Source organism: Hordeum vulgare, chromosome 6H (genome assembly GCF_904849725.1).
Source record: "Hordeum vulgare subsp. vulgare chromosome 6H, MorexV3_pseudomolecules_assembly, whole genome shotgun sequence".
NCBI lineage: Eukaryota > Viridiplantae > Streptophyta > Magnoliopsida > Poales > Poaceae > Hordeum > Hordeum vulgare.
The window spans coordinates 242,403,272-242,428,856 of record NC_058523.1 but is presented as its reverse complement, the minus strand read 5'-3'; the positions used below and the strand labels follow the sequence as shown (position 1 = coordinate 242,428,856).

The following is a 25,585-nucleotide window of genomic DNA, read 5'->3' as shown; positions in this document are numbered from 1 at the left end:
CCATAGCAATCACATGCATGCACCCAGCCTCTAGCACACCGAAGCCACCAGCAGGTCCTTTGCAATCGATGGTTGGTTCCAGCTGCGCGCACCGCGCCGCCTGCCCAGCCCGCACGCGGGGCCACGCCCATCAGCATCTCTTACCGCTTGCGCTGACCCTCTTGGGCTTTTGACCCTCTTGGGCTTTAGGCCGCTACTGCGGAATCGTAACCGCCGCCAAGCCAAAGCCAATCGCATCTGTTGTTTCCGACGATCTCGTCGAGACACCCGCAGCAGCACGTTCCGCTGCCTTCCGATCTCGCCGAGTCCGGCCTCTATACGTCGCTGCCACGATCCGATTACTTCTCGAGCAGATAACCCATTGATCCTCGATTCTTCTGTTCCAAAACTCGTCTAGATCAACAACCACAACCTTCGAACAACCTAGCTCATGATACCACTTGTTAGAATTAATCCGAGGCACTTCGTCGATCTACCGAGAACCAAGCAATCACACAAAAGCACGACACCAAGATTTGTTAACGAGGTTCACCGATATGGCTACATCCCCGGGGCAATGACTACGGGCGCTCCTCCCCATGACACCGTCACAATACCGCACCTCGACAGCCAGCCCGGGTGCCGGCACACGTCGTCGGCTCCCCCGCGTACCTGTGCTACTATGTTGGCATAGGTTACATCATGTGTCTACCCCCGCTATATATGAGAGGCCTAGAATATAAGTGTCCTGTTTGGACACGATTCCATATCCTATCTAAACACAATACAACTTAGAGTCCAACTGTAACCTACTGTGTACACAATATTCAACACAACTCTAACAAAGAACACGACAGGTTGGAACTAAGTCACCCAAAATAGAAAATGCACCTACAGCTCGCAAGGGGTGCATGCCTTGTCAGCCCGAAACATTTTTTGCATCCTTCTTTTGGCATTAAGAAGACTGACACATTCTCTTTCCTATTTCTTCCTCATATTCCATTTTACAACATATAAGCAATAATGGAGAGCTATAGCGGGAACTATATCAAACCATGATGCAACACATGCAAAAAGGAGAAATAAAACGGACGAACACGGGGTGGCAAAAAAGGGCAAAAGGAGAGCAGAACAACGACTGTGCACATCATAATCACCGCGTTACAACCATGTCAACCCTTGTGTGTGCGTTCTACCATGAGCTTCTGCTAAAGAAACAGCCATGGAATACATCATTTGTTCTTCGATGCTCTCGGGGCGAAAATGGCTTGCAGCCATACTGTAATTGTCAGCAAAAGGCAACGGTGGCATTGTCCCTGCATCCGCCATGATGTCCGAGCCGGCATAGCTTGTCCCAGCCTCCGCACCCTCTGACCAGTGATCGATTGAGCACTCTCCTTCCTCTCGTACCATTTCCCTTCTGGTGCCACTTGGTGCTATCCCGCTCCAGCTATCTAGTGAACTCTCCACAGCACGCAGGCTTCCACCAGCAATGTTGCACGGTCGGCGGAACATGTCAAAGACTGGAAACGCACTACTACCAGTCATGTAAGAGAAATCCATGCTTGATGGCTGGTGCTCAGTCATAGCAGCAACAGCACAAGAAAATCCACCGGGATGGGGTATTTCTAGAGGAGAAGCTGCAACGAATGCCTGCCGCTCACGTGTTGGTTGCTCAAAAGGCATAAAGCTCCCACAAGCAGGGTTTCCTATACTTCCTTGCTCCTGCTAAGAGAGAAAATGTCAACATAATATTACAAGCATATACGTATTCAAACTTTTCTGTAGTATAAGATGATCCATGAATTTTCCCAATTCAGCAGGGTGTTGTGCAAACAATCAAAGTACATGCACTATTTGAAGGAATTTGACACGAATTTTAGATTGGGCATCTGAACAACATCCAGTTTAAAAGATAAATTGCATCTCAACAATTCTAGAAGGAAATACACCATGTCCTGTAACATAAGTTATGCTTCTTTATGAAATCGAAACAATTTAAAATCAATGACCAGTGGGAAGGTGAGACTAAAATTTGGAACATACGCTTAATTGAAAAAAACAAATAGAAAACATTGGTAGTTTGGGCACATATTTACTTACAAAAATACAAAGTAACTGCAGTGCTTTGAAGAATTTGTCACAAAAAGTAGATTACGCATCTGGACGATATCCAGTTTAAAAGATAAAACCCATCACAACGGTTCTAGAAGGTAATAAGTGTGTACTATAACACAAAATATGTTCTTTATAAATTCAAAACAATTTACTCCCTCCGTTCCTAAATATAAGTCTTTTAAGAGATTCCACTAAGTGACTACATACGAAGCAAAATGAGTTGATCTACACTCTAAAGTATGTCTATATACATCCGTATGTAGTTCCCTAGTGGAACCTCTAAAAAGACTTATATTTAGGAACGGAGGGAGTAAAATCAAAACTTTAATCATGAGTACGAAAGTGAAACTTTCCATGAAAACATATGGTCAACTGAAAAAAGTTAAGAAAACTAAAGGCAGTCTAGCCTCTTATGAAAATTAAGATTATTTTGTTTCTCGTCAAGTGATCCAGGATGGCAAAGCCTGAAAAGATCACCTTGTTCTGCAGTTGATCTCAATCTCAACAACTCTATGTAGTGCTTATGCATTGGTATTTGTATTCTTTTATGTTAGGAAAGCAACTTATCTGTATTGAAGGCCCAAGGGGCATATATATATTACACATCACTTGAGGTGCAAGGAAAGTAAACATAGACTAATAAGGACTCCTAGACTAATACTAATAGACTAATAAGGACTCCTAGACTAATACTAATACTTCCTAACACCCCCCCTCAAATGCAAAGCGTATGCAATAGCATTGCATTTGAAGAAGTGTAATACTAAAAAAACAATGATAATCCAAATCCGCGTCTTGAGAGTGTCGTCGTAGCATGAAGAGTCTTCAAAACTTGTCGAGTCGCCGAAGGAGAGAACGAAGAGATGGCACATCAGAGGTAGACACCGCATCACTTGAAGATACAAGATAAGATAAGTATCAAGAGAAGATGGGTTGTCAAAAGAAGATTGCACATCAAGAGGAAGACACCGAAGAGATGGCACATCAGAGGAAGACACCGCATCACTTGAAGATACAACATAAGTACCAAGAGAAGATGAGTTGTCAAAAGAAGATGGCACATCAAGAGAATAAAGCATTGTGCAGAAAATCATAGTCCACGACAACCGTCGGCGAAAGAAGCTCGGCGGATAAGGCACGATGGACGTAGATCGACAATGCAAAAGAAGTCCAGAAAATCCTATAGAAAAACAACAAGGGCAAGTAGGCCACAAAAGTTGCATAGAGAGGATCAGGACCGGAGAAAGGCTGACGGACGAAGGTATGGTGGACTCGCATGGCATGAGAAAACACAAAATATCAACGGATTTGATGGACGCAGCGGAAAATATAGAAAACTAGAAAACACACACTAGATTAGGGATGATGGCAGCGGAAGAGAAAAAATAATATCATGGCAAAGAGAATAGCAGTAGCACGCAAGCTGGACGTGCGGGAGCAGAACATGCAATCGGGAGCTAGGCAGTACACGCAATCGGGAGCTAGGCAGTACACGCCACGACAAGGTAGCATGCAGCAGCAAGCAGCACATGTGTAGCAGACGCAACGGTGGCCAATAGCATCATGTAGCAGCATGAGCAGCACCACATAGCAGCAGTTTTTTTTTGTTTTGTTTTTTTTTTTTAAGAATCACGTCGGGACAGGAGAATCCGGCGAAAAGACGAGATCCAGCAGGGCGGCGGCTCGATCTGGCGGGATTAGGCGGCGGTAGCGACGGGGATGGGATCCAGCAGGGTGCCCGTGCCTTGATCTGGCGGGATCAGGTAGCGATGGGGACTGCAGCCAGCAGGGCGCCCACGCCTCAGGTAGCGATGGGGACGGGAGCCAGTGCCCGCGCCTCAGGTAGCAATGGGGACGGGAGCCAGCGCCCGCGCCTCGATCTGCGTGATCAGGTAGCGATCTGGCAGGATCAGCGCTGGCCAGCACTTGGTGTGACGAGAGGCAGCGGCGAGATCCAGTACCCAGGAGCGACGCGGCAGGGGGTTGACGTTGACGCGATGGATCCAGTAGGTTGCCTCGATCTGGCAGGCAGCCAGGAGAGGCGGTAGAGAGATCCACGCAGCCAGGAGCAACGCGAGCGACTCAGACGCCAGATGGACGAGACGAATGGCGACTGCGGGGAGACGAGATTGGATCGAAGCACGAGTTGCGCGTGCGAGAAAAAAAAACCTAAGGCTCTAATACCATGTTAGGAAAGCAACTTATCTGTACTGAAGGCCCAAGGGGCATATATATATTACACATGAATTGAGATGCAAGGAAAGTAAACATAGACTAATAAGGACTCCTAGACTAATACTAATAGACTAATAAGGACTCCTAGACTAATACTAATACTTCCTAACATCTTAATCTTGTAACCATTAAAAGTTAACAAGCACACGGTTAGGAACTACTCCCTCTGTAAAGAAATACGTACAAGACTATATTTCTTTACAGAGGGAGTATATGCATGTAAGAAGGGAAATATACTCGTAACTTCAAATATACTATAAGAAGGGAAATAACAAAAATAAGTGGGACATCGTCATTAACTGCCAGCATACTGTTTGTAGAACACTAACACAAATGAACTATTGACAACTTGCAGGACAGAGGGAAAACAGTAAGAATAAAGAAAATAACCGTCATGTTTTTCACAACTCATATAGAAAACAATTTGACCAACAAGTCGCATTCATAACATTATTCAAATCGTACATCTTGCACTAACCAGATACTGTTCATTCAAGGGGCATATAAGAACCTTTTACTTTACCTGAATTGAACGCCAAATCGCTTCCATAACCATCATGTCCTCTATATTCATGTCTATGTTACCATCACTGTAAGCAAAACACAATTTACATAGTGTCACACACCTACAGCATGAAGGATTACCTTGACCATAATCACATAATGCTATATATGCTTAATACAAAAAGGAGGCGGCAATTGTTGCCTCACCGGGGGAAAACATCTAGGGAACATCCTACCACAGAAGTAGTTTTTTTGTTGTTGGGCTCTTTTTGGCTGCTTTGTTTGGCTTTGTCCACTTTGTTTGGTTATGTCATGACTAAATTCTCACCTAATTAAGGGAATGAAGTAAATCTTTTACCTCCATTTCAAAGCAAAACATGCTCATATTCCACCAAAAGATAAAGGCCTTTTTGTGTAAGACTGTTAATTACTTAGTTTACTTTTTCCAAAAGCAACACTTCAATGAGATGCTGATGTGAAGTTTTAGGTTTCAACATGAAAGGAGTTTAGTTTTCTATGAATTCTGTCCAGTCGTACCCGTACGGTGCAAAAACATCTTATATTTTGGGACGGAGGTAGTATTTAATAAAGCTTAAGATGCTGCAGTTTTATGCTGGCACTGATACCCTCCAAACCAGGGCCTTAGTGGAAGTATAAACTAACTACCAGTACAGCACACCAATCTTCTGATAAAGAACCTCAACTTCATTCTGGATCGAGCATTTCCTCCCTACTCTATCAGTTTCTGCAGTTGCACGATTACAAAAGAGGCCCCTCGTTTAGTTCAAACTGAACAGAACCTGTCATTTACTAGTATGTAGCATTTTTTTCTGGAATACGCACACTGGTGCGTATCATATATTAAAGACGAAAGGGTGAAGAGCTCTCCACGGTTATATTACAGCATGTATTACAAGGCGTTGCATCGCCATCAGCCTATGCACTAAGCTGACTACTCGCCATGGGCCCACTCCGGTGCCGCCATGAAGGACGCCGATAAGTCTCCTCGCAAGATACCCGGCTGCATCCAAACCCTACTCTCGCTTGCAATTCGATCCATAAGTTGTGCAAGGCATATACTGCCGCCCCATCAATGACTAGCATTCCTGTGTTTCCACAACTCCCACAAAGTGAGCAGACAAATGGTGCGGATCGTCTTCGCGTGATGCCCATGCGCGCTCTGCCTGGTGCACCAATCCTGCAATGCCTCACCCGCCTGCGGCGCGCCGCTCGGAGTGCCTAAGGCTGTGAAGACTCAGGTCCAAACTTCCGTGCCAACACACACTCCATTAGTAGATGACCGATTGTCTCATCGTGTTGGTCGCAGAAAGGGCAGGCTTCCTGGTGTGGCAGCCCATGTCGCGCCAATCTGTCGGAGGTCCAGCATCGGTTCATGATCGCTAGCCATGCAAAGAATCGGCACCGGAGCGGGGTCCTCGATCGCCATGTGAATGCCGCGGTTGGTGATACCTGCCCTCCGGCGAACTTTGCCGCGTAGGCCGATCTAGCCGAGAACTCGCCGTTCTTCTCCCATGACCACGAGATGGAATCCGCAGCTCCCCCTGAAGATGTACCACCGCTATACTGGGCCAGATGCTCATATATTCCGCGATTCCATCCATGTCGATTACCGGCCCGATGTCCCTGGCCCATCTACCTTGCATGATGGCCTCGAAAACTGTCCTTGCTCCTCTCGTTCGTGTCCGTGTCGGGACCATGATGTACCCCCGCGGTGCCAGCTCTTGTATACGATATCCGTCGAGCCATAGGTCCTCCCAAAACAGCGTGTCACGCCCATCTACAACGACTGCTCTCGTCGCCGCCTGGAATATTTGCATGGATTCCTTCGGCACTGAGAATGTGAACTCCGTCCAGGGCCTATCTCGATCCACTATGTAGCCATAACCACCTAGCTTGCAGTGCCGCATTCGTCCATCCCAAGTCAGGGATGCCGAGGCCGCCGGTCCACTTGGGCGTACATACCCGATCCCAGGCCACTGCACAAGCGCCTCCACCCGTTTCTGCCTTGCCAGCCCAAAGGAATCCACGACAAACCTTTATCATAGTGGAGATGGTCTTCGGTGGTAAGTCCAGAGTCAGCATGGAATGAATCGGAATTGCACAAAGCACCGTCTGGACCAGCATTGCACGGCTGCTCTTCGGAAGGGTCATTGCCTTCCAGTGGGGTTGGTGCGCGGTCGTGCCACCGTGAGCTTTCTGAGGGATAACTGGAGGCCCAAGTATTTGCACGGGAAAGTAGCCTAGAGCATCCAAGAGTCACATACTAGAGCCAACTCCTCCTAGGAGCATCGAATCGGGAGCGTCGCGCTCTTCGCCATGTTAACTTGCCGAAGGCCTGCCCAAAGATGTGAAGGATGGATTCGCAGGCTGACAAATCTCTCCGCTCCGGCTTGATGAAGATAGTGACTTCGTCCGCAAACGTTGAAAGCCGCTGTCGTTATGCCCCCCCCCACCCACCAACCCAACCCATCTATGGATCCACCACGCCCTTCACCTCCCTTCCGACCCTGCCTAACCATCAGCTCGGCTTTGATTCGGGTTCTATTGTGCCCCACTTTCACAAGCTTGACTTCCCAATATATGATGGCTTGGTCGACCCTCTTGGTTGGCTCAATAGGTGCGAGCAGTTTTTTTGTGGACAGCACACTGCAGCCTACCACCTTAACAACGACGCATAATTCTGGTACTTACAGCTCAAGGCGATTTCGGCATGCCGACATGGGAGCGGTTCAAGGAGGCTTGCCACTCAGTTTGTGCCGTCGCCTCGCCCAAATGCCTTGGGTGTGTCGGTGCTTCTGCTGTTCACTTCCTCAGTCACAGCCTACACCAGCAGGTTTCTAGCGCTCATGTGCTGCAACAATGAGCCATTAACACCGTCCCAGCAACGGTTTATGTACACAACAGGGCTGCCAGGTGGTCTTCGCATTGACATCAAGCTTCAACGGTCTTCGCGTTTACCAGCTTGTTGGCCAAGTCTTGTCTACTATAAAGGGGCTGTCCCTCTCAATAAAACAGAGAAGAATATTGACATTTACTTTTATCTACTTTTCAGAAATTAGGGTTGTGTCAGTAGTAGATCCTTCCATAACCATTTGTGTTTTGGACCGACAAGACATATCCACAACAAACAATAAACTTGGTGATCAGTTTAGCCATCAATCCAACATGACACATTACCCAAAGATGCTACTGGTCTATGCAATCTGTCAGTATTTAAAACTTTCAGGTCTGAACTCTCTAGTGTTGTAATGTGCAAGAAAGTCCATAAAAAGAGAAGGTCACTCCTCTTACAAGTACGTAGCGAATTTTTGTGCTCAGTTAATAACCAAAACTCCCTGGCGTTCACCCTTGAGTTGAAGACCAATTATTTATTTTACATAGAGAAGGTACAAATACAGTTTAAGGTGTAGTGGTTAGATCAACAAGGTTTGGCGACATTGTTTCCCCGCAAAGGCCAACCTGTCTGGTTTTCATCCTTGAGTTCTAGACTGTCAGGACCCAACGAAGAAGAAGCAGGCATTCAAATTTGAAGTGTGGCGCCAAGCTTCGTCGGCCCTCCATCGTCGATCCAACGCCTCAGAAACTCCCGTACCGCTTCACGTGTGCCAGATGACGCAGACGGCGTTGATCTCCGATCCGACGGCTTTCCTTCACCCGGGCGTCGTTGTAGCCTTTCCGACACCAGCTGGGAGCGCCGGCCACCTTCTTACCGTTCTTTATCAGTTTTTACCGCACTTTGTAAGGCTATAAAGCCGTGGATCCTAGCTCGTGGAGCTCTTATCTTGTTGTTAGGGTTTCCCCCTTTGCGACGCCAGTGTTCCTGGCCGGCTTAGGTGCCTCTGGATGTACTAAACCCTCGGCTATTTGCCCCTGAAATTCCATTGATGCACCTCTGAATTTACTCTGTTCTAGTGCTAAGACCTTCACGGTCTGACAAGTGGTAATCAGAGCCTTTGGTCCTCGGCGGCGTCTTCGATTGGGAGGCCGAAATGGAGTTGGAGGAGCCGTAAAATCCTCCTTTTCCCCTCCGATCACGGCGGCGGTGACTTTTGGTGGCGCAGGAGGCGGTGATGTTCGGTACAGGTTTGGAGTTGGTAAGTGGTTGCACAAGCTCCTTGCTTGTGTGATAAAATCCCACCTCCCACCCAGATCCGGTGTACTTTGGCGGCGTGGCGACGGCGACGGTGCAGACGGCGGCAGGATCAGCAGCATAAAGGCTGGGTTGCAGCTCAAGCTGTCGTAAAATTCCTCCCCTTGTGGCTGTTGATCTTTCTACAGAAAGGTAGCTTGGCTCCCTGCCAGTCTAAACCCTCTCTGTAGTTTCTCCGCAATGACTGGCTCGGGTGACTCTTCCTCCACCGACCAGCTGGAGTTCACCTCCTTACAGCTCGACGTTCAGTTGCTCCAAAAGAACAGAGAGCAAGACCGTGTGGAGTTTGAGGAGTTCAGAGAATATGTGCAAGCAAACTTCCAATCAGTGCAAAAGTCCTTAGGAGATTTACAGGGTTCACTTTCAAACTTCATCTCTGGCTTTCCTAAGCCCAGAGAAGCTCCACACAACCCACTTGATATGCCTCAAGCTAGTGCCGTAGCAAACACACTACAAGGCCCAGCTCAAAGATTTCAAGACCCTCTGAAATCTCCTGATACTGTGGGATCTGCCACTCTGGTGGACAAGCACACTGGTAAGGAACTCAATCTTGATGGTAGCAACAAACACCCTTATAGACACCCACACTTTGCTGACAAACAACTGCCCCAAGATGCAAAGTCACAACCTGCAGCTGCTCAGAATCAACAAGTTGTTCATTTGGAACAAGAACAGAGGGAGGGGCTGACTACAAGCTTGGACAGAAGAGTGGGAACTCCACAAAGAGATATGGGTCAAGACAACAGAAGGCAGTTAACCTTAGTTAAACCTGCTAAGTACAACATCCCTGAATTTGATGGAGTGGGCACTGACTCTTGGATTCAAACTATAGAGATGTACTTTGAAGCTGCAAGAACTCCAATGGAGCAGAAGACTGAAATAGTTGTTACTTACCTGAAAGGGCCTGCTATTGAATGGTGAAGAGGCACTCGAATGGTGGCTAATACTATACCCTGGTACAGGTTCTGTAGATTTGTGGGAGACGGATTTTCAGAGACCTCAGTATGTGACAATGTAAGAGCTTTCCATAACCTTTCTCAGTCTGGAACAGTTACTGATTATGTCCTCAAGTTTGAGCAAGCTATGAATTTGATGAGGAGGGATAATCCAATGCTGCCCAATGATTATTACAAGAACAGTTTCATCTCTGGATTGCATGACAGCATACAGCATCATGTTCAATGCCATGAACCTCGTGATCTCCAGAAGGCTATCTGGTTAGCTAGGAGAATGGAACAGGCTCAACCTCAAAAGAAACCAGTTCCTTCCCTTACCTGCATCATGTTCAATGCCATGAACCTCCTGATCTCCAGAAGGCTATCTTGTTAGCTAGGAGAATGGAACAGGCTCAACCTCAAAAGAAACCAGTTCCTTCCCTTACCTACTTCTCCCAAGCAAGAAAACAGTTGCAGTTTGACCCTGGTAAAACCAACCCAATCAACACTGCTTCAATAATCCAACAGGCAAGAGTAAAAGGAATTTGCTACAAGTGTAAGGAGTCCTGGTTCCCTAGCCATAAGAAGGTTTGTAAACTGGCAAATCAAGCTCAAATTCAAGCTCTCCAAGAATCTTGCCCTGATGATGCTGAGCTGGTTTACTATACTGAAGTCACTGATGAGGGTGAACCTCCCCCTTCTCCTGACTTGGATGACACACCTCTCCAAATTTCTATGGATGACACACCTCTCCAAATTTCTATGCATGCCCTGATGGGTTTAAGCACTACCAGAAAACTGAGTTTCACAGTCACTGTTATGATGGGTAACACCCCAGCTACTGCTCTTATTGATAGTGGTAGTACTGCTACTTTTATCACACCTAAGATAGCAGCCTTAGCTAAGTGTGCCTTAACTCGTACAAAAAGAAAACAGGTTCTGGTTGCTAATGGTGAAACACTTTGGTCTGAATTTATTGCCTTAAAAGCACCATTCTCCCTGCAAGGCACAAACTTTTCCACAGATTTCAGAGTTCTAAAGCTCCAAGGTTATGATGTTATTCTGGGAGCTGACTGGATGGCTTCTTTCAGCCCAGTGGAATTGGACTTTGATGAGATGCAGGTTAAGTTAACACTGAAAAATGGAGAGAAGAAAATTCTTAAAGATGAAAGTTTCCCCACTGCCACTGTGCAAGAACTGGACAACAAGGAAAATCTCTCAGAGGAGCCTGTGTGTGGAGCTGTCCTATACCTTAACAGAATTTCTGTGATTGAACCTATTGAAACTATGGTGCCTGAACCAGTGCAACAGATATTAAACAAATTCTCCCCTGTTTTCAGTACCCCTTCAACCCTACCCCCAAAGAGGTCCATAGATCATGTGATAACCTTCACCCCACAGGCTAAAATCATAAATCAGAGACCTTACAGACTTCCTCACCACCAAAAGGATATCATGGAAGGCATTGTTAAGGACATGATCAAAAACCAAGTGATTAGAGACAGCAACAGTCCTTATTCCTCCCCTGCTTTGTTGGTCAAGAAGAAAGACATGACTTGGTCCCCTGGTGAATGATTTCAGAAAAGTCAATGAGCAGACTGTCAAAAATAAATACCCCATACCTGTCATTGAAGATTTACTTGATGAATTAAAAGGAGCTACTGTTTTCTCCAAGTTAGATCTAAGAAGTGGATATCATCAGATCAGAATGAAGGAGGAAGATATTCCTAAAACTGCATTCAGTACTCATTGTGGCCACTATGAATATTTGGTCATGCCTTTTCGATTGACTAATGCACCAGCAACATTCCAAATGCTAATGAATACTATCTTAGCTCCCTATCTGAGAAAGTTTGTATTAGAGGGTGCTTGGATTCAAGGAACTAAAACTAGTCTGACTAAAACTAGTCTCTTTAAAAGGCTAAAGTTCCAAGCACCCCTGACTAAAGAGAGGCTAAAACTAGTCTTGAGGCTAAAATCTTTTAGTCAGGGGTACCCCTACTAAAATGTGCATTAGTCCTCTCTCTCCTTATTTAACTCCTCAGGCAAGTTCCGGATTGGAGGGTTTGGAGGATAATAAATGCTCATTAACTTGATTTTAGTCTCTTTAGTATTTGGATCCAAGCATGGGTGAGGCTAGCAAGTTTTAGTCTCATTACTTTTAGTCATGAGACTAAAACGTATCCAAGCACCCTCTTAGTCTTCTTTGATGACATACTCATCTTTAGCAGGAACATGAAGGAGCATTTGGTACACTTACAACTAGTTTTGCAAGCTCTGCAGGAAAATCAATTATTTGCAAAACTCAGCAAATGCTCCTTTGCACAAACTAAGGTGGAGCACTTGGGCCATGTAATCAGAGATGGAGTTGCAACTGATCCCTCAAAGATTGAAGCTATTGCACAGTGGCCCACCCCTGCAAATATCACCCAGCTAAGGAGCTTCCTAGGTCTCACTGGATACTACAGAAGATTCATTCAGAACTATGGTTACATCTGCAAACCTCTCTAACAGTCACTAAAAAAGGACAACTTTAAGTTGGGCAATGAGCAAATGGAAGCTTTCAACTCCTTGAAGCACAAGATGACACAAGCTCCTCTACTTGCACTACCAGATTTTTCACTCCCTTTCATTTTAGAAACTGATGCTTGTGCATATGGCATTGGGGCCGTTCTCATGCAAGAAGGAAGACCCTTGTCATTTTTCAGTACAACAATTGGTCGCAAAGCTGCTGCTATGTCCACTTATGACAAGGAAGCTATGGCTATTATTGAAGCATTAAAACACTGGAAACACTATTTTGCTGCTTCCTCCTTGATCATCAGAACAGACCAACAAAGTCTCAAATACATCCAGGAACAGAAACTCACTGAAGGAATTCAGCATAAATTGTTGATCAAGCTATTAGGCTACAACTTCAAAGTGGAATACAAGCAAGGAAAGAACAACAAGGTAGTTGATGCTCTCTCTAGAGTCAAGTATAAACTGCATTCCTTGATTGCTAGTCAAACCAAACCTGCATGGATTTCTGAAGTCATCTCCAGCTATGCTCAGGATCAGAGATGCAAAGTTTTGCTCTCCCAACTGCCCACCTCTAGTACTGCCCTTCGAAACTATGTTCTTCAACAGGGTATCATCAGATACAAGAATAGAATTGTCATTGGAAATGACAGTAATCTCAGGAACAAGCTGGTAGCTGCCCTACATAACTCTGAATTAGGGGGCCACTCTGGACACAGGGCTACATATCAGAGACTCAAGCTTCTATTCCATTGGTCTGGCATGAAACAATTCATTGTGGACTACATCAAACAATGCCCAACCTGTCAAATCAACAAGCCTGAAAACTGCAAATACCCTGGATTACCGCAGCCCCTACCTGTTCCTGATTTTGCCTGGTGCCACATTAGCATGGATTTTATTGAGGGATTACCAACTTCACAAAACAAAGATATGATCCTGGTGGTGGTGGATAGATTTACCAAATATGGGCATTTTATCGCAATGAAACATCCTATTACAGTCAGCACTGTGGCCACTGCATTCACTGACAACATCTTCAAATTACATGGTCTTCCATCTGTCATTGTTACTGACAGAGACAGGATTTTTACAAGCAATCTATGGCAAGAACTCTTCAAAAGATTGGGCATTAAACTTCAGATGAGTACTTCCTACCACCCACAATCAGATGGTCAAACTAAAAGAGTAAATCAGTGTTTGGAAAACTACCTGAGATGCATGGCTTTTCTTCAACCAAAGAAATGGATGAGCTGGCTTCCCTTAGCTGAATGGTGGTACAATACTAGCTACCACACATCACTAAAGATCACACCTTTCCAAGCACTATACAACAGACCTCCTACCATGCTGGCAGAGACTGCATTGTACCCTCCTGATCAAGCCTAGGAATTCACTTCTATTCTCACTGCAGAACAGATTGCTGCCCAGATTAAAGCTAACCTGCTAAAAGCTCAAGAAAGAATGAAGCACTATGCTGACAAGAAGAGATCTGAAAGATCACTAGAAGTTGGGGATATGGTCTACCTTAAACAGCCTTATAGACACACTACACTCAGTGTCCACAGATGCCTCAAGCTCCACTCCAAATACTATGGTCCTTTTAGAATGATCCAGAAAATTGGACCTGTAACTTATAAGTTGCTCCTTCCAGACCACTGCAAGCTTCACCCAACCTTTCATGTCAGTCAGTTGAAGAAGCACCTGGGCCCAAGAGCCATACCCAACCCCAACCTACCTCTTCTTCATGCAGATGGCACAATCCTCCTGGAACCAGAAAAATTACTGGACAGAAAACTCATTCCCAGAGCTCAGGGCGATATACAAATCCCAGTTGTTCGCTGGCTCATCAAGTGGACTAACCTGGATGAACAAGATGTCACATGGGAGGACGCAACGTTCATTCGAAAGATCTTTCCGGCATTCAACCCTGCCGACAGGTCTGATGTCGAACGGGGGAGTTGTCAGGACCCAACGAAGAAGAAGTAGGCATTCAAATTTGAAGTGTGGCGCCAAGCTTCGTCAGCCCTCCATCGTCGATCCAACGCCTCAGAAACTCCCTTACCGCTTCGTATGTGCCAGATGACGCAGACGGCGTTGATCTCCGATCCGACGGCTTTCCTTCACTCGGGCGTCGCTGTAGCCTCTCCGACACCAGCTGGGAGCGCCGGCCACCTTCTTACCGTTCTTTATCAGTTTTTACCGCACTTTGTAAGGCTATAAAGCCATGGATCCTAGCTCGTGGAGCTCTTATCTTGTTGTTAGGGTTTCCCCCTTTGCGCCGTCAGTGTTCCTGGCCGGCTTAGGTGCCTCTGGATGTACTAAACCCTCGGCTATTTGCCCCTGAAATTCCATTGATGCACCTCTGAATTTACTCTGTTCTAGTTCTAAGACCTTCAGGGTCTGACACAGACCAATTATTTGATTGCACTCATAGGGAAGGTAAGAATACAGTGTTAATGTGTAGCCGTTAGGTCAACTGGGGTCGACACACTCATTGTTTTCCTGCATAGGCCAACTACAAAGCATTCAATCTGAACAAAATATGACTTAAAAAAATTTCCTTTTTAAGATCGTTCCCCTCAAAGAAAATTGTACACGATTGTTCAAAATGATTGGGTTGTACCAATTATTCCACCACATTCATAGAGAAGGTAAGTATATGGTGTTCATTGTAGATATTAGCCAAGTTGGGTTGGCACACTCAAAGCATGATCAAAATACAAATATTCTTTCCCGCATTGAGCCATTGACTAACTAAAGAACATTCAATTTAGACAGGAAATAACTATTGTTAGAGTATATATAATATAGCTATGTATCCTTTTGTATTTATCCCAATATATAAGGGGTTTCCTGCATATAGTCCACCACCTGTACATGTATATATATCGGCCTATGACCTCATGGAAATACAAGTTGCATATTCCTAACATGGTATTAGAGCATTAGGTTTTTTTTCGCACGCGCAACTCGTTCTCTCGATCCAATCTCCCTCCACCGCAGCCGCTGCTTTTCTTCTCGCCGGCGCTGCTCTCGGGTGCCCGCCCCGATTCCCGGCCCCTGGAGCTGTCTCTCGTCACCGCTGCCTCCAGTCTCGATCTCCAGGTCAAGATCCACTGGCGCTTCATGGCTCTGCTCTCGGCCTCCCATCCCGATCTACAGGCAGCGCTTTGACTGAGATCTGCCGGATCCGCGGGTCCCTCCAGCTCCCGCTCTCCAGATCCGCCGGCCCGTCCCCTGCTGCGGATCGCCGGTCCCGCAACCGATCCAGCTCGAGCTCACGATCCGTCTCATGCTCACATCCGTCTCATGCTCACGATCCAGCAGCCGGTCCTGCAACCGATCCAGCTCCAACAACCGATCTGTCTCCAGCTCACGATCCCGTTGCTGCCTGATCCCACCACCGCCTCTGCTGTTGCCTGATCAGCTCAGATCCAGCAGTCAGATCCCGTTGCTGCCTGACCCCACCACCGCCTCTACTGTTGCCTGATCCCGTGGCCCTCTGTGTTGTCGGCTGGTCAACTGCTGGTGCCTCTGTTTACTGCCTATCTTCGTAAAAAAATGTCTGCAGTATCTGGCTAAGTTGATGTTCCTCGCTGTCCGGTGATTTTTTATGGCACCAACTACACCGAGTTCATTCGCTTTATGCGCATTCATATGTGTGGCATTCGTCTATGGAGTGTTCTTTCTGGCGAGGTCTGTTGCCCGCCACGTCCGGTTCCTCCTATGGCCCCTACTCCGTTGTCGCCACCGGTTCTTCCTCCGCAAATGATGCGGCTAAGCTTGCTGATGAGGCCGTTGTTCGTGCTTATGATGAGCATGTTTTGACTTATGAGGAGGCTCTTCAGGCATATCATGGTGCTCTATCTGTCTACACCCAGTGGCTTGATGATGATGCTCGTGCTGCAGTTGTTCTCACTACTAGTGTTCTGCCCCAGTTTGCCTCTGAGTTTCTGGGTCTTCCTACTGTCGTTGAGATGTGGACCCGTCTTCGTCAGCGTTATGAGCCCTCTGGTGATGCCTTATACCTCTTTGTGGTTCGTCAGGAGCATGCTCTTCAGCAGGGTGACTCCACTATTGATGATTTCTATGCACAGAGTTCTGCCATCTGGCGCTAGCTTGATTCTCTCCGCAGTGCTGGTTGTCGTACTTGCCCATGTTGCCAGGCTGTTCAGGCCAATTTGGAGTTTCATCGTGTCTACGAGTTTTTGTCTCGGCTCCGTAAGGAGTTTGAGCCCCGGCGTGCTCAGTTGTTTGCTCGTGGCACTTTCTGAGATTCGTGCTAAGGAGACTCGCTTGCGTGGCGCTGGTTTACTAGAGATTCCCTCTGTGCTCGCTGCTCGAGCCCCTGCTACGCCACTTGTTGCACCGACTTCGTCTCGCTCGAGTGCTCCGCCGCTCTTGTCCACTCCTCCTGGCGGTTCAGGCCGCCCCCGTCCTCATTGCGGCTACTGCAACCTGGATGGTCATGTTGAGTCTCAGTGCTACCGGAAAAAGAAACACCTGCGTCGGGCGCAATCATCATCTTCAGGGACTTCGTCTACTACCTCGACATCTTCAGCCACCGCTTTGACTGAGCAGGATATTCTGAGACTTGAGCGTCTGCTCGCTGCTTCCGGTTCTTCCTCGACGGGTACTGCTGGTTATGTGACTGATGTTCTCGCACTTAGCAACCACCTTCTACACAGTCAGGTACATCCCCATGGGTTCTGGACTCTGGAGCTTCTTTTCATATGTCTTCTCTTTCTTCCACTCTGTCCTCTCTTCGATCGCTTGATTCTCCTGTTCATGTCCTCACTGCTGATGGTACTCCTCTTTCTGTCGTTAGTCGAGGCAATCTTACCACTCCTTATTCTGTCGCTGATGTTGCTCATGTTCCTCGACTTACCATGCATCTGTTTTCTGCTGGTCAACTTACTGATTCTGGTTGTCGCGTCATCCTTGACGTTGACTCGTGTTCAGTCAGGACAGTCACACGCACACTCTGGTTGGGGCTGGCCCTCGCCGCCATGATTCTCAGGGTCTTTGGGAGTTAGACTGGCTTCATGTTCCTTCCGCTGCCACCACTATCGCCAGTTCCTCCGCTTCGGTCGCCTCCGCTATTGGTTCCTTCCAGCAGTGGCATCATCGACTTGGTCATCTATGTGGTTCTCGTTTGTCGTCTTTAGTTCGTCGAGGTCTTCTGGGGTCTGTCTCAGGAGATGTCTCTTTAGAGTGTCAGGGTTGTCGTTTTGGCAAGCAGATTCAGTTACCATATTCACATAGTGAGTCAGTGTCTAAGCGTCCTTTTGATTTAGTCCATTCTGATGTATGGGGTCCGGCTCCCTTCGCTTCGAAAGGGGGTCATAAATACTATATTATTTTCATAGATGATTTCTCTCGCTACACAGGGCTTTATTTCATGACTTCTCGTAGTGAGGTGTTGTCTATTTATAAGTGTTTTGCTGCCATGGTTCACACTCAGTTCTCTTCGCCCATTCGTGTGTTTCGTGCTGACTCCGCTGGCGAGTATATCTCTAAGATGTTGCGTGGTGTTCTTGTTGAGCAAGGGACTCTCTATCAATTCTCTTGTAATGGTGCTCACGCTCAGAATGGCGTGGCTGAGCAAAAGCATCGTCATCTTCTTGAGACGGCTCGTGCATTGATGATTGCTGCTTCTCTCCCGCCTCATTTTTGGGCTGAGGTTGTCTCCACCTCCACCTATCTCATCAATCTACAGCCTTCCGCTGCTCTACATGGTGGTGTTCCTTTCGAGCGTCTTTTTGATCGTTCCCCCGATTATTCGATGCTTCGCTTGTTTGGTTGTGTTTGCTATGTTCTTCTTGCCCCTCGCGAACGCACCAAACTGACCGCTCATTCTGTTGAGTGTGTCTTCTTAGGCTATAGTGATGAGCATAAGGGCTATCGTTGTTGGGATCCTATCGGTCGTCGGATGCGTATCTCTCGTATCTCTCGGGATGTGACTTTTGATGAGTCTCGTCATTTCTACCCACGCCCACCTTCCTCGACCTTTTCAGTGGAGGATATCTCTTTCCTCACTTTTCCTGACACACCTATCACCCCCATCGACCCTTTGCCTATTCGCTCCGTTCCCTCTGCTTCTCCACCTCTTGTCGATTTGCCGCCACCATCTTCCCTGGTCTCCTCGCCTAGCATGTCACCAGATTCTGCACCTTCATCTCCGATGACTTCTTCGTCGCCACCCCCTGATTCTACCTGGGTGATTCATCCTTGGATTGTTTCATCTTTTCCACAGCGTTACACTTGTCGTTCACGTCCTGTGGATGCCTCTACGGATGTGTCGTCATCCTCGTCTCAGTCTACCTATGGCTTGTGTTCTCGTCCTCGTTCACCTGTTGATCGCCTTGGATTTCCACTGCTGGTGCTGTTGTTCTTAAGTCGACTTCTTATCGTCAGGCTGTTGTTCATCCTGAATGGCAGTTTGCGATGGCACAGGAGATTGCTGCTCTTGAACGCACTGGTACATGGGATCTTGTTTCCCTTCCTCCCGGTGTCCGTCCCATCACTTGTAAGTGGGTCTACAAGGTTAAGACTCGCTCCGATGGTTCTCTTGAGCGTTACAAAGCTCGTCTTGTGGCTCGTGGTTTTCAGCAGGAACATGGTCGTGATTACGATGAGACTTTTGCTCCTGTGGCCCATATGACCACTGTTCGTACACTTCTTGCCGTGGCCTCTGCACGCCACTGGTCTATATCTCAGCTTGATGTTAAGAATGCCTTTCTTAATGGTGAGTTGCGTGAGGAGGTGTACATGCAGCCACCACCTGGGTATTCTGTTCCTGATGGCATGGTGTGTCATCTTCGTCGCTCTCTCTATGGCCTTAAGCAAGCCCCCCGCGCCTGGTTTGAGCGTTTTGCCTCTGTGGTCATTGCCGCTGGTTTTTCAGCAAGTGCTCATGATCCAGCATTGTTTGTTCACCTTTCTCCTCGTGGTCGGACTCTTCTTCTTCTCTATGTTGATGACATGATCATCACTGGGATGACCCCAAGTATATTGCCTTTGTAAAGGCTCGTCTTAGTGAGCAGTTTCTTATGTCTGTTTCTTATGTCTGATCTTGGACCTCTTCGCTACTTTCTTGGGATTGAAGTCTCTTCTACCTCTGAAGGTTTTTTTATATCCCAGGAAAAGTATATTCAGGATCTTCTTGCTCGTGCTGCTCTTACTGACGAGCGCATTGTCGAGACTCCCATGGAGCTCAATGTTCACCTCCGTGATACTGATGGTGATCCCCTGCCTAACCCGACGCGTTATCGTCATCTTATTGGCAGACTTGTCTATCTAGTTGTCACTCGTCCGGATATCTCTTATCCGTTTCATATTCTGAGTCAGTTCGTCTCTGCTCCCACCTCGGTCCATTATAGTCATCTTCGTGTTCTCCGATATCTTCGGGGCACGATCTCTCACCGTCTATTCTTTCCTCGCTCCAGTTCTTTACAGCTCCAGGCTTATTCGGATGCTATGTGGGCTAGTGATCCTTCAGATCACCGTTCACTTTCTGCTTACTATCTTCTTCTTGGTGGTTCTCTCATTGCCTGGAAGACGAAGAAACAGACTGCAGTTTCCCATTTGAGTGCAAAGGCTGAGTTGCGAGCGATGGCTCTTTTGACGACAGAGGTGACTTGGTTACGATGGTTACTTCAGGATTTTGGTGTTTCTGTCACTACACCGACTCTGCTCTTATCTGACAGTACAGGTGCTATTAGCTTTGCGCGCGATCCTGTGAAGCATGAGCTCACCAAGCATATTGGTGTTGATGCTTTCTATGTGCGCGCTGGTGCAGGATCAGGTTATTGCTCTTCAGTATGTGCCTTCCGAGTTACAGTTGGCGGATTTTCTAACGAAGGCCCAGACTAGAGCAGAGCATGGCTTCTATCTCTCCAAACTCAGTGTTGTTCATCCACCATGAGTTTGAGGTGGGGTGTTAGAGTATATATAATATAGCTATGTACCCTTTTGTATTTATCCCAATATATAAGGGGTTTCCTGCATATAGTCCACCACCTGTACATGTATATATATCGGCCTATGGCCTCATGGGAATACAAGTTGCATATTCCTAACAACCATAAACTCCTCTTGTGATTTTTAACAAACTAAATCATTTTGTCATTTGTCATTTGCGGCAGGTCTTGTATCTAGTAGGAGCCAACCTTACAGTAGCTCTAGTGCTATGTTAACTTGAATAGTGTAGACCAGGGTGGATTACACAAATGATTGGAATGCAAAATGCAAGTGTTAAGTGAAGACATTCAGGGTCAGAAGTCCAGCAGCTCTTGGTGGTAGGCCTGCCATCTATATTTGTTTCAATGGTCGGTCATTGCTATCTACATGTAATCCAATGGCTAGTATTTTATGCTTCAAATACTCCCTGCTTTTAGAGTAGCTGTCATCTGACATGTAGTATAGCCTTTTGGAACAGTTGGTCCGAATGGCATATGGATTTTGTTGTTAAAATTCAAAAATGAATTTGTCCAACAATATGAGCTTCGGTAAAGTATGAAGTGCAATATAAGGCTAGTATACTCCTATGGAACATAAAACATAAAACAACATACCGAGTATGCCTAGAATGGAAAGACCGCATGTTAGCCTGAGCAGAACATGAAGGCTCAGACGAACAACATTCAGTTTCTTGCTCAGTACATCGGTACGGTGGCGCTGCAACGGACGTAGTAAATTGTAAGTTATCAGATTAAGCTACAGAAAATTTGACATTATTAAATGTGCACATTTGTCATATCTGGTGCAGACCTGAATAGGATGTGCTGCAAATATCTCGATATTCGACTTCTGTTGTTGGAGCGATTGTTCTGCTAGAAGAGCACCTACTCTGTTTTCTTCTCATCTTATCCTCTTCGTCTTGAAGTGCTTGCTGGCGCATCCTCATCTGTGCTTCAATGACTTTTTGTTCTTCCTGTAACAAAATTTATACAAGATAAAAGTAAATGAATTTGGCTTTGTAATATCAACACAAAAACAAACACATTAGGTAATAAGACTTACAAATTGCTCTATGCTCCTTTCCTCCTTTGTCTTTACACCGCGATACTCCACGGCATAGTTGGGGGTTTTGCAGAATGGGCACCTTTATTGGTTAAGTGTTATAGGGAGAATTGACAAGGCCCATACATTACTTACCAATACAGGATATATGAAACAAGAACAGAGATGGGTATGAAGGATACTGTGTAGGCCGAGCAGTATGAGTTGGCTTCATTTGAAGAAAGCACTCTGAAAAAATATGAAACAAGACATGTAAGGATATTTGCACCTAACAAGTACTCCTGTACATACCACTGGTCGTAGCTAGTAGGACAGATACATTACCTGTACATATCCCTTTCGAGCAACATTTTGATCGGTTAAGGCTTGGGTAGTACTACAATTAAGGAAAAAACATGCATTTTTTAGGACAGGGGAAATTCAGTGGTTCCAAATTAGCAGAATCTTATTAACAAGTTAAGAAAAACTCAGGACATGGTAGAAGTGATAAATAACAGAAACTCCTATAATATAGTATCCATCTTTGCTGTAAAAAAATCATCTAGAAATTTTGAGATAATGGTAAAATGTAAAAGAATTGCAGTAACAATCCAATTGTAGTAAATTGCAGTAATGATTAAACTATAGTAGCATTAAACATGTACTTGGTGACACATAAATGCATGCAAAGTCAATACCATTTTCAGTTTTCAAGCAAGATAGAACTATCCAAAGTATCCTGGAAACTGAAACAAGGGCTAAACCCATTCACCAGAATCAGGCATTTTGTCCTTTACGCTCAAGAGCATTTCTAGTACCAAAAGATTCAACACAATGAACGGTTTCACCACAAAAACTCTCTAGAGTCTATAAACATTTCAATTGAAGGTACAATATCTCAGACTAATTAGTCAATCATTTCTTTCTGAATTAGTCAAATTCCATGTAAGATCTGCCATACTCCTTCCCACTAGTGTTAAGAGTTAGTCTTGTCATATACCAAAGAGATGTATGAATGGCAGAACAAGTCAATTTGAGTTTGGCAAAATGTATTAGGATAATCCTTGTGTCCTGTAGTCGAAAACTAGCCAACCCTTATAGGGTATTTTGGTCTCAGGTGACTTGTATAGTAGTTAAGGAAGATGAGATAAGGTGAGCTGTAATAGCTAGCTGTAGTTTCCAGGGCACACAGCTAAGCTGTGAGCTGTGTAGGTCGGCTACTGTAGCAGTTCCGCTATGGTAGCAACTCCCCTACAGCCTACATAAGAAGCAGGCACCCCATATGTAGAATGGAGCTTGAAGCACTTGAGATATCAAATAAAGCTTCCTACTAGTGGTAAGCTCTTTGTGTACGTGGGTGTGAAGCACATCTCTTTAGAGGGAGTCCTGGGCAGCAGCTAGAGAGCTAGTGATTATTACAATTGGCATCAGAACCCTGTGTATTAGCTTGAGTGAGATATGGAGCTAGCAGAGATTGTTTCCCTTAGATATCCTATGCTCACAAAGAGCGGCTACTTGGCATGGTCCAGCAAGATAAAGGAGTTTGGAATGCTGCTTTGTGTTGAGCCAGAAGATCCTAAGGTACCCATAGAGGAGAAGATGGATTAAATGGTGTTGGCTGCCATTTACCAAGGTATACTAGAGGACATGCTCTTCCTGGTGTCCGAAAAGGAGAATCATGCACATAGGTGCTGAAAGCGTGAAGGATGCCAAGATACAAACTCTCAAGACAGAGTTCGAGGGGTTGCACATGAAGGAGTCGGAAATGATTGACGATTTTGCTGCCCGGTTGACAACCGTCGTCAACAAGATCAGGGCACTCGGCAAGAAGTTCGAGAAGACTTGCACCGTCAAGAAATTCCTTCGCGTCGTCGACAACAAGTTTCTCCAAATTGCTTCGACTATCAAACAATTTGGTGACTCAAGACCATGACAGTGGAAGGGGTCCCCAACAAGTTTCTCCAAATTGCTTGACTACCAAACAATTTGGTGACTCAAGACCATGACAGTGGAAGGGGTTTTTGGACGATTGAAGGCACATGAGGAGTGTCTAGGAAGGAGGAACTGGTGACGCTGGCAAAGAGCACTTGCTGCTGACCCGCGCTGAGTGGGAGTCCAGCTTCAAGAGCAATAGAGGCGGCAACGGCTCCAGCAAGAAAAACTGCAAGTTCAATGAAGGAAAGGTTCATTGCTATAATTGTGATGAGTATGGGCATTTCTCTAGGGAATGTCTCAAGCCAAAGAAAAAGGCAATGCAGAGGGGCACATTTTGCTCAAGCATCTGCAGAAGATGAACCAGCCTTGTTCTGATTGAGCAAGGAGATGCTGTCTGGTAAGGTGCGACGCTGGCTACAAGAAGGTAATGCTCCTGGTACGTTGTATCACTGGTGGCTCAAGTTTGTGTTACTGTGTTAGTTGCTCCACAAGAAGCTGAATTCTTGTGTTAGCTGGGTCTACTGAGATAATATGGTCTTGTAATAGGTGTGTCTACAAGACAACATGTTTCTTGTGTTATAGTAGTGTCCACAAGAAACAGAGTTCTCGTGTTAGTTGTGTCCATGAGAAAATGTGTGTAAATATTCCAAGGGGATGTAGCTATGATCATGCAGTACAAGAAGACGAAGACAATCCCAGGTTAAAATGAAGAGAAGACAATCCATACCAGTGAGTTTGGTATCACAAGATTAGGGAGAGATTGTCAGAATTAATCTTGTCATATACCAAAGAGATGCATGCATGGAAGAACAATAAGTCAATTTGAGTTTGGCAAAATGTATTAGGATAATCCTTGTGTCCAGTAGTAGCAGACCAGCAGCTCTTGTAGGTCAGCTACTGTAGCACCTTCCCTACAGCCTATATAAGAAGCAGGCGCCCCATATGTAAAATGAAGCTTGTGGCACTTGAGATGTCTAATAAAGCTTCCTGCTAGTAGGTAGCTCTTAGTGTGCGTGGGTGTGAAGGACATCTCTTTAGAGAGAGTCCTGGGCAGCAGCTAGAGAGCTAGTGATTCTAACAACTAGCACTGCCAAGCACTACTGCACTAACGCATGACAACAATACCACCGGGTCAGCCTACGGAATTAGAATAATCAACATATGCAGTGCTTCAATAGGACTAAATTAGAGACATCCAAACAATCCTAAGATAGCAGCCACCGAGACAGAAAAATGACAGAATTCACCTACAGCATGTGATGAAATAAAAATCTCAGGGCCACTTAAAATACATTTTGGACAATGCAAACACCACATGTGATCTATAGCAGAGTGGCTGATGCAGACACAGGCACCTAGCACAAGTGCTACTACGTTTTGCAAAGAAAAGGTGTTAACGAATTGTGCTACTTGACGAGGAAAATTACAATTAAACTGCAAAACGTGCCTAGGTTGAGTGAAATTGTAGGATTCAAAGACATAAATTAGAAGGCATTGAGTACAATCACGTTAATACTTACGCACCTCCTCCTCACGGCAGCGGCACTCTACGGTAGAACAAATGCAACCACTAATAATGAACCTAAACAATACGCAGTGACGCATCAAACGTTCCATCCCAATGAGATGTAGGCCACCACGCGGGGCACTCAAACAACCACCAACATCTGGAATTTGCAGGCGGGGGAGAAACCGGGGAGAGGAGAAAGATCTGTTACCAGGAAGCAGATGGGACACTCCTCCAGGTCAGCCCCCGCGGCGTCGTCAGCCCCCGGGTAGCAGGGCGCGAGCTTGGCCTCGAGGATCAGCTTGCGTAGCTTCTTCTGGTCGATATCCCTGTGCTCGTACAGCCCCTGCGGCCTCGTGTACCGCTCCTCCACCCCGGCCTTCCTCCTCCCTCCTATTCTGTTCCCCATCCCTCCCAGATCTAACCTCCTGCCACCCCTCCGCCGCCGCCGCCGCCGGAGACGAAACCCTTGCCCTGCGCCGCCTCACTGTAGATACATACGGTATACGCACGCGTACGCGATGTTGCTGGGCTTGGGGAGGGCCGAGGCGAGGTGGGATTACCCTGTTTTTAAAAATGCATTTCCCCTCGGGGTGGGAGAAAAGGGAAGGCAAAGCAAAAGAGAAGGGCGCACGCGACACTCCAGGACAACACAGCTCACTAGGCTTCGGCTTC

At 46.2% G+C, this 25,585-nt stretch overlaps 1 protein-coding gene across 4 annotated transcripts; it reads right to left on the bottom strand.

Moving 5' to 3' along the window:
- Window positions 1-926: 926 nt before the first annotated feature.
- On the bottom strand, window positions 927-25,585 carry LOC123401431 (E3 ubiquitin-protein ligase GW2). 4 transcript variants are annotated; one of them, XM_045095242.1, is made up of 9 exons: window positions 25,122-25,585; window positions 21,814-21,865; window positions 21,672-21,717; window positions 21,490-21,571; window positions 21,238-21,400; window positions 21,042-21,144; window positions 11,366-11,506; window positions 4,856-4,922; window positions 927-1,707 (listed from the first exon to the last, which is right to left on the bottom strand). In XM_045095242.1, the coding sequence occupies exons 1-9, from the start codon at window positions 25,317-25,319 to the stop codon at window positions 1,141-1,143; spliced, it is 1,419 nt and encodes a 472-aa protein (XP_044951177.1). In that variant the 5' UTR covers window positions 25,320-25,585; the 3' UTR covers window positions 927-1,140. The 4 variants fall into 4 exon arrangements, with proteins under 4 accessions (XP_044951177.1, XP_044951178.1, XP_044951179.1 ...); XM_045095243.1 differs by having other exon boundaries at window positions 927-1,704; window positions 25,122-25,584; XM_045095244.1 differs by lacking the exon at window positions 11,366-11,506 and having other exon boundaries at window positions 25,122-25,582.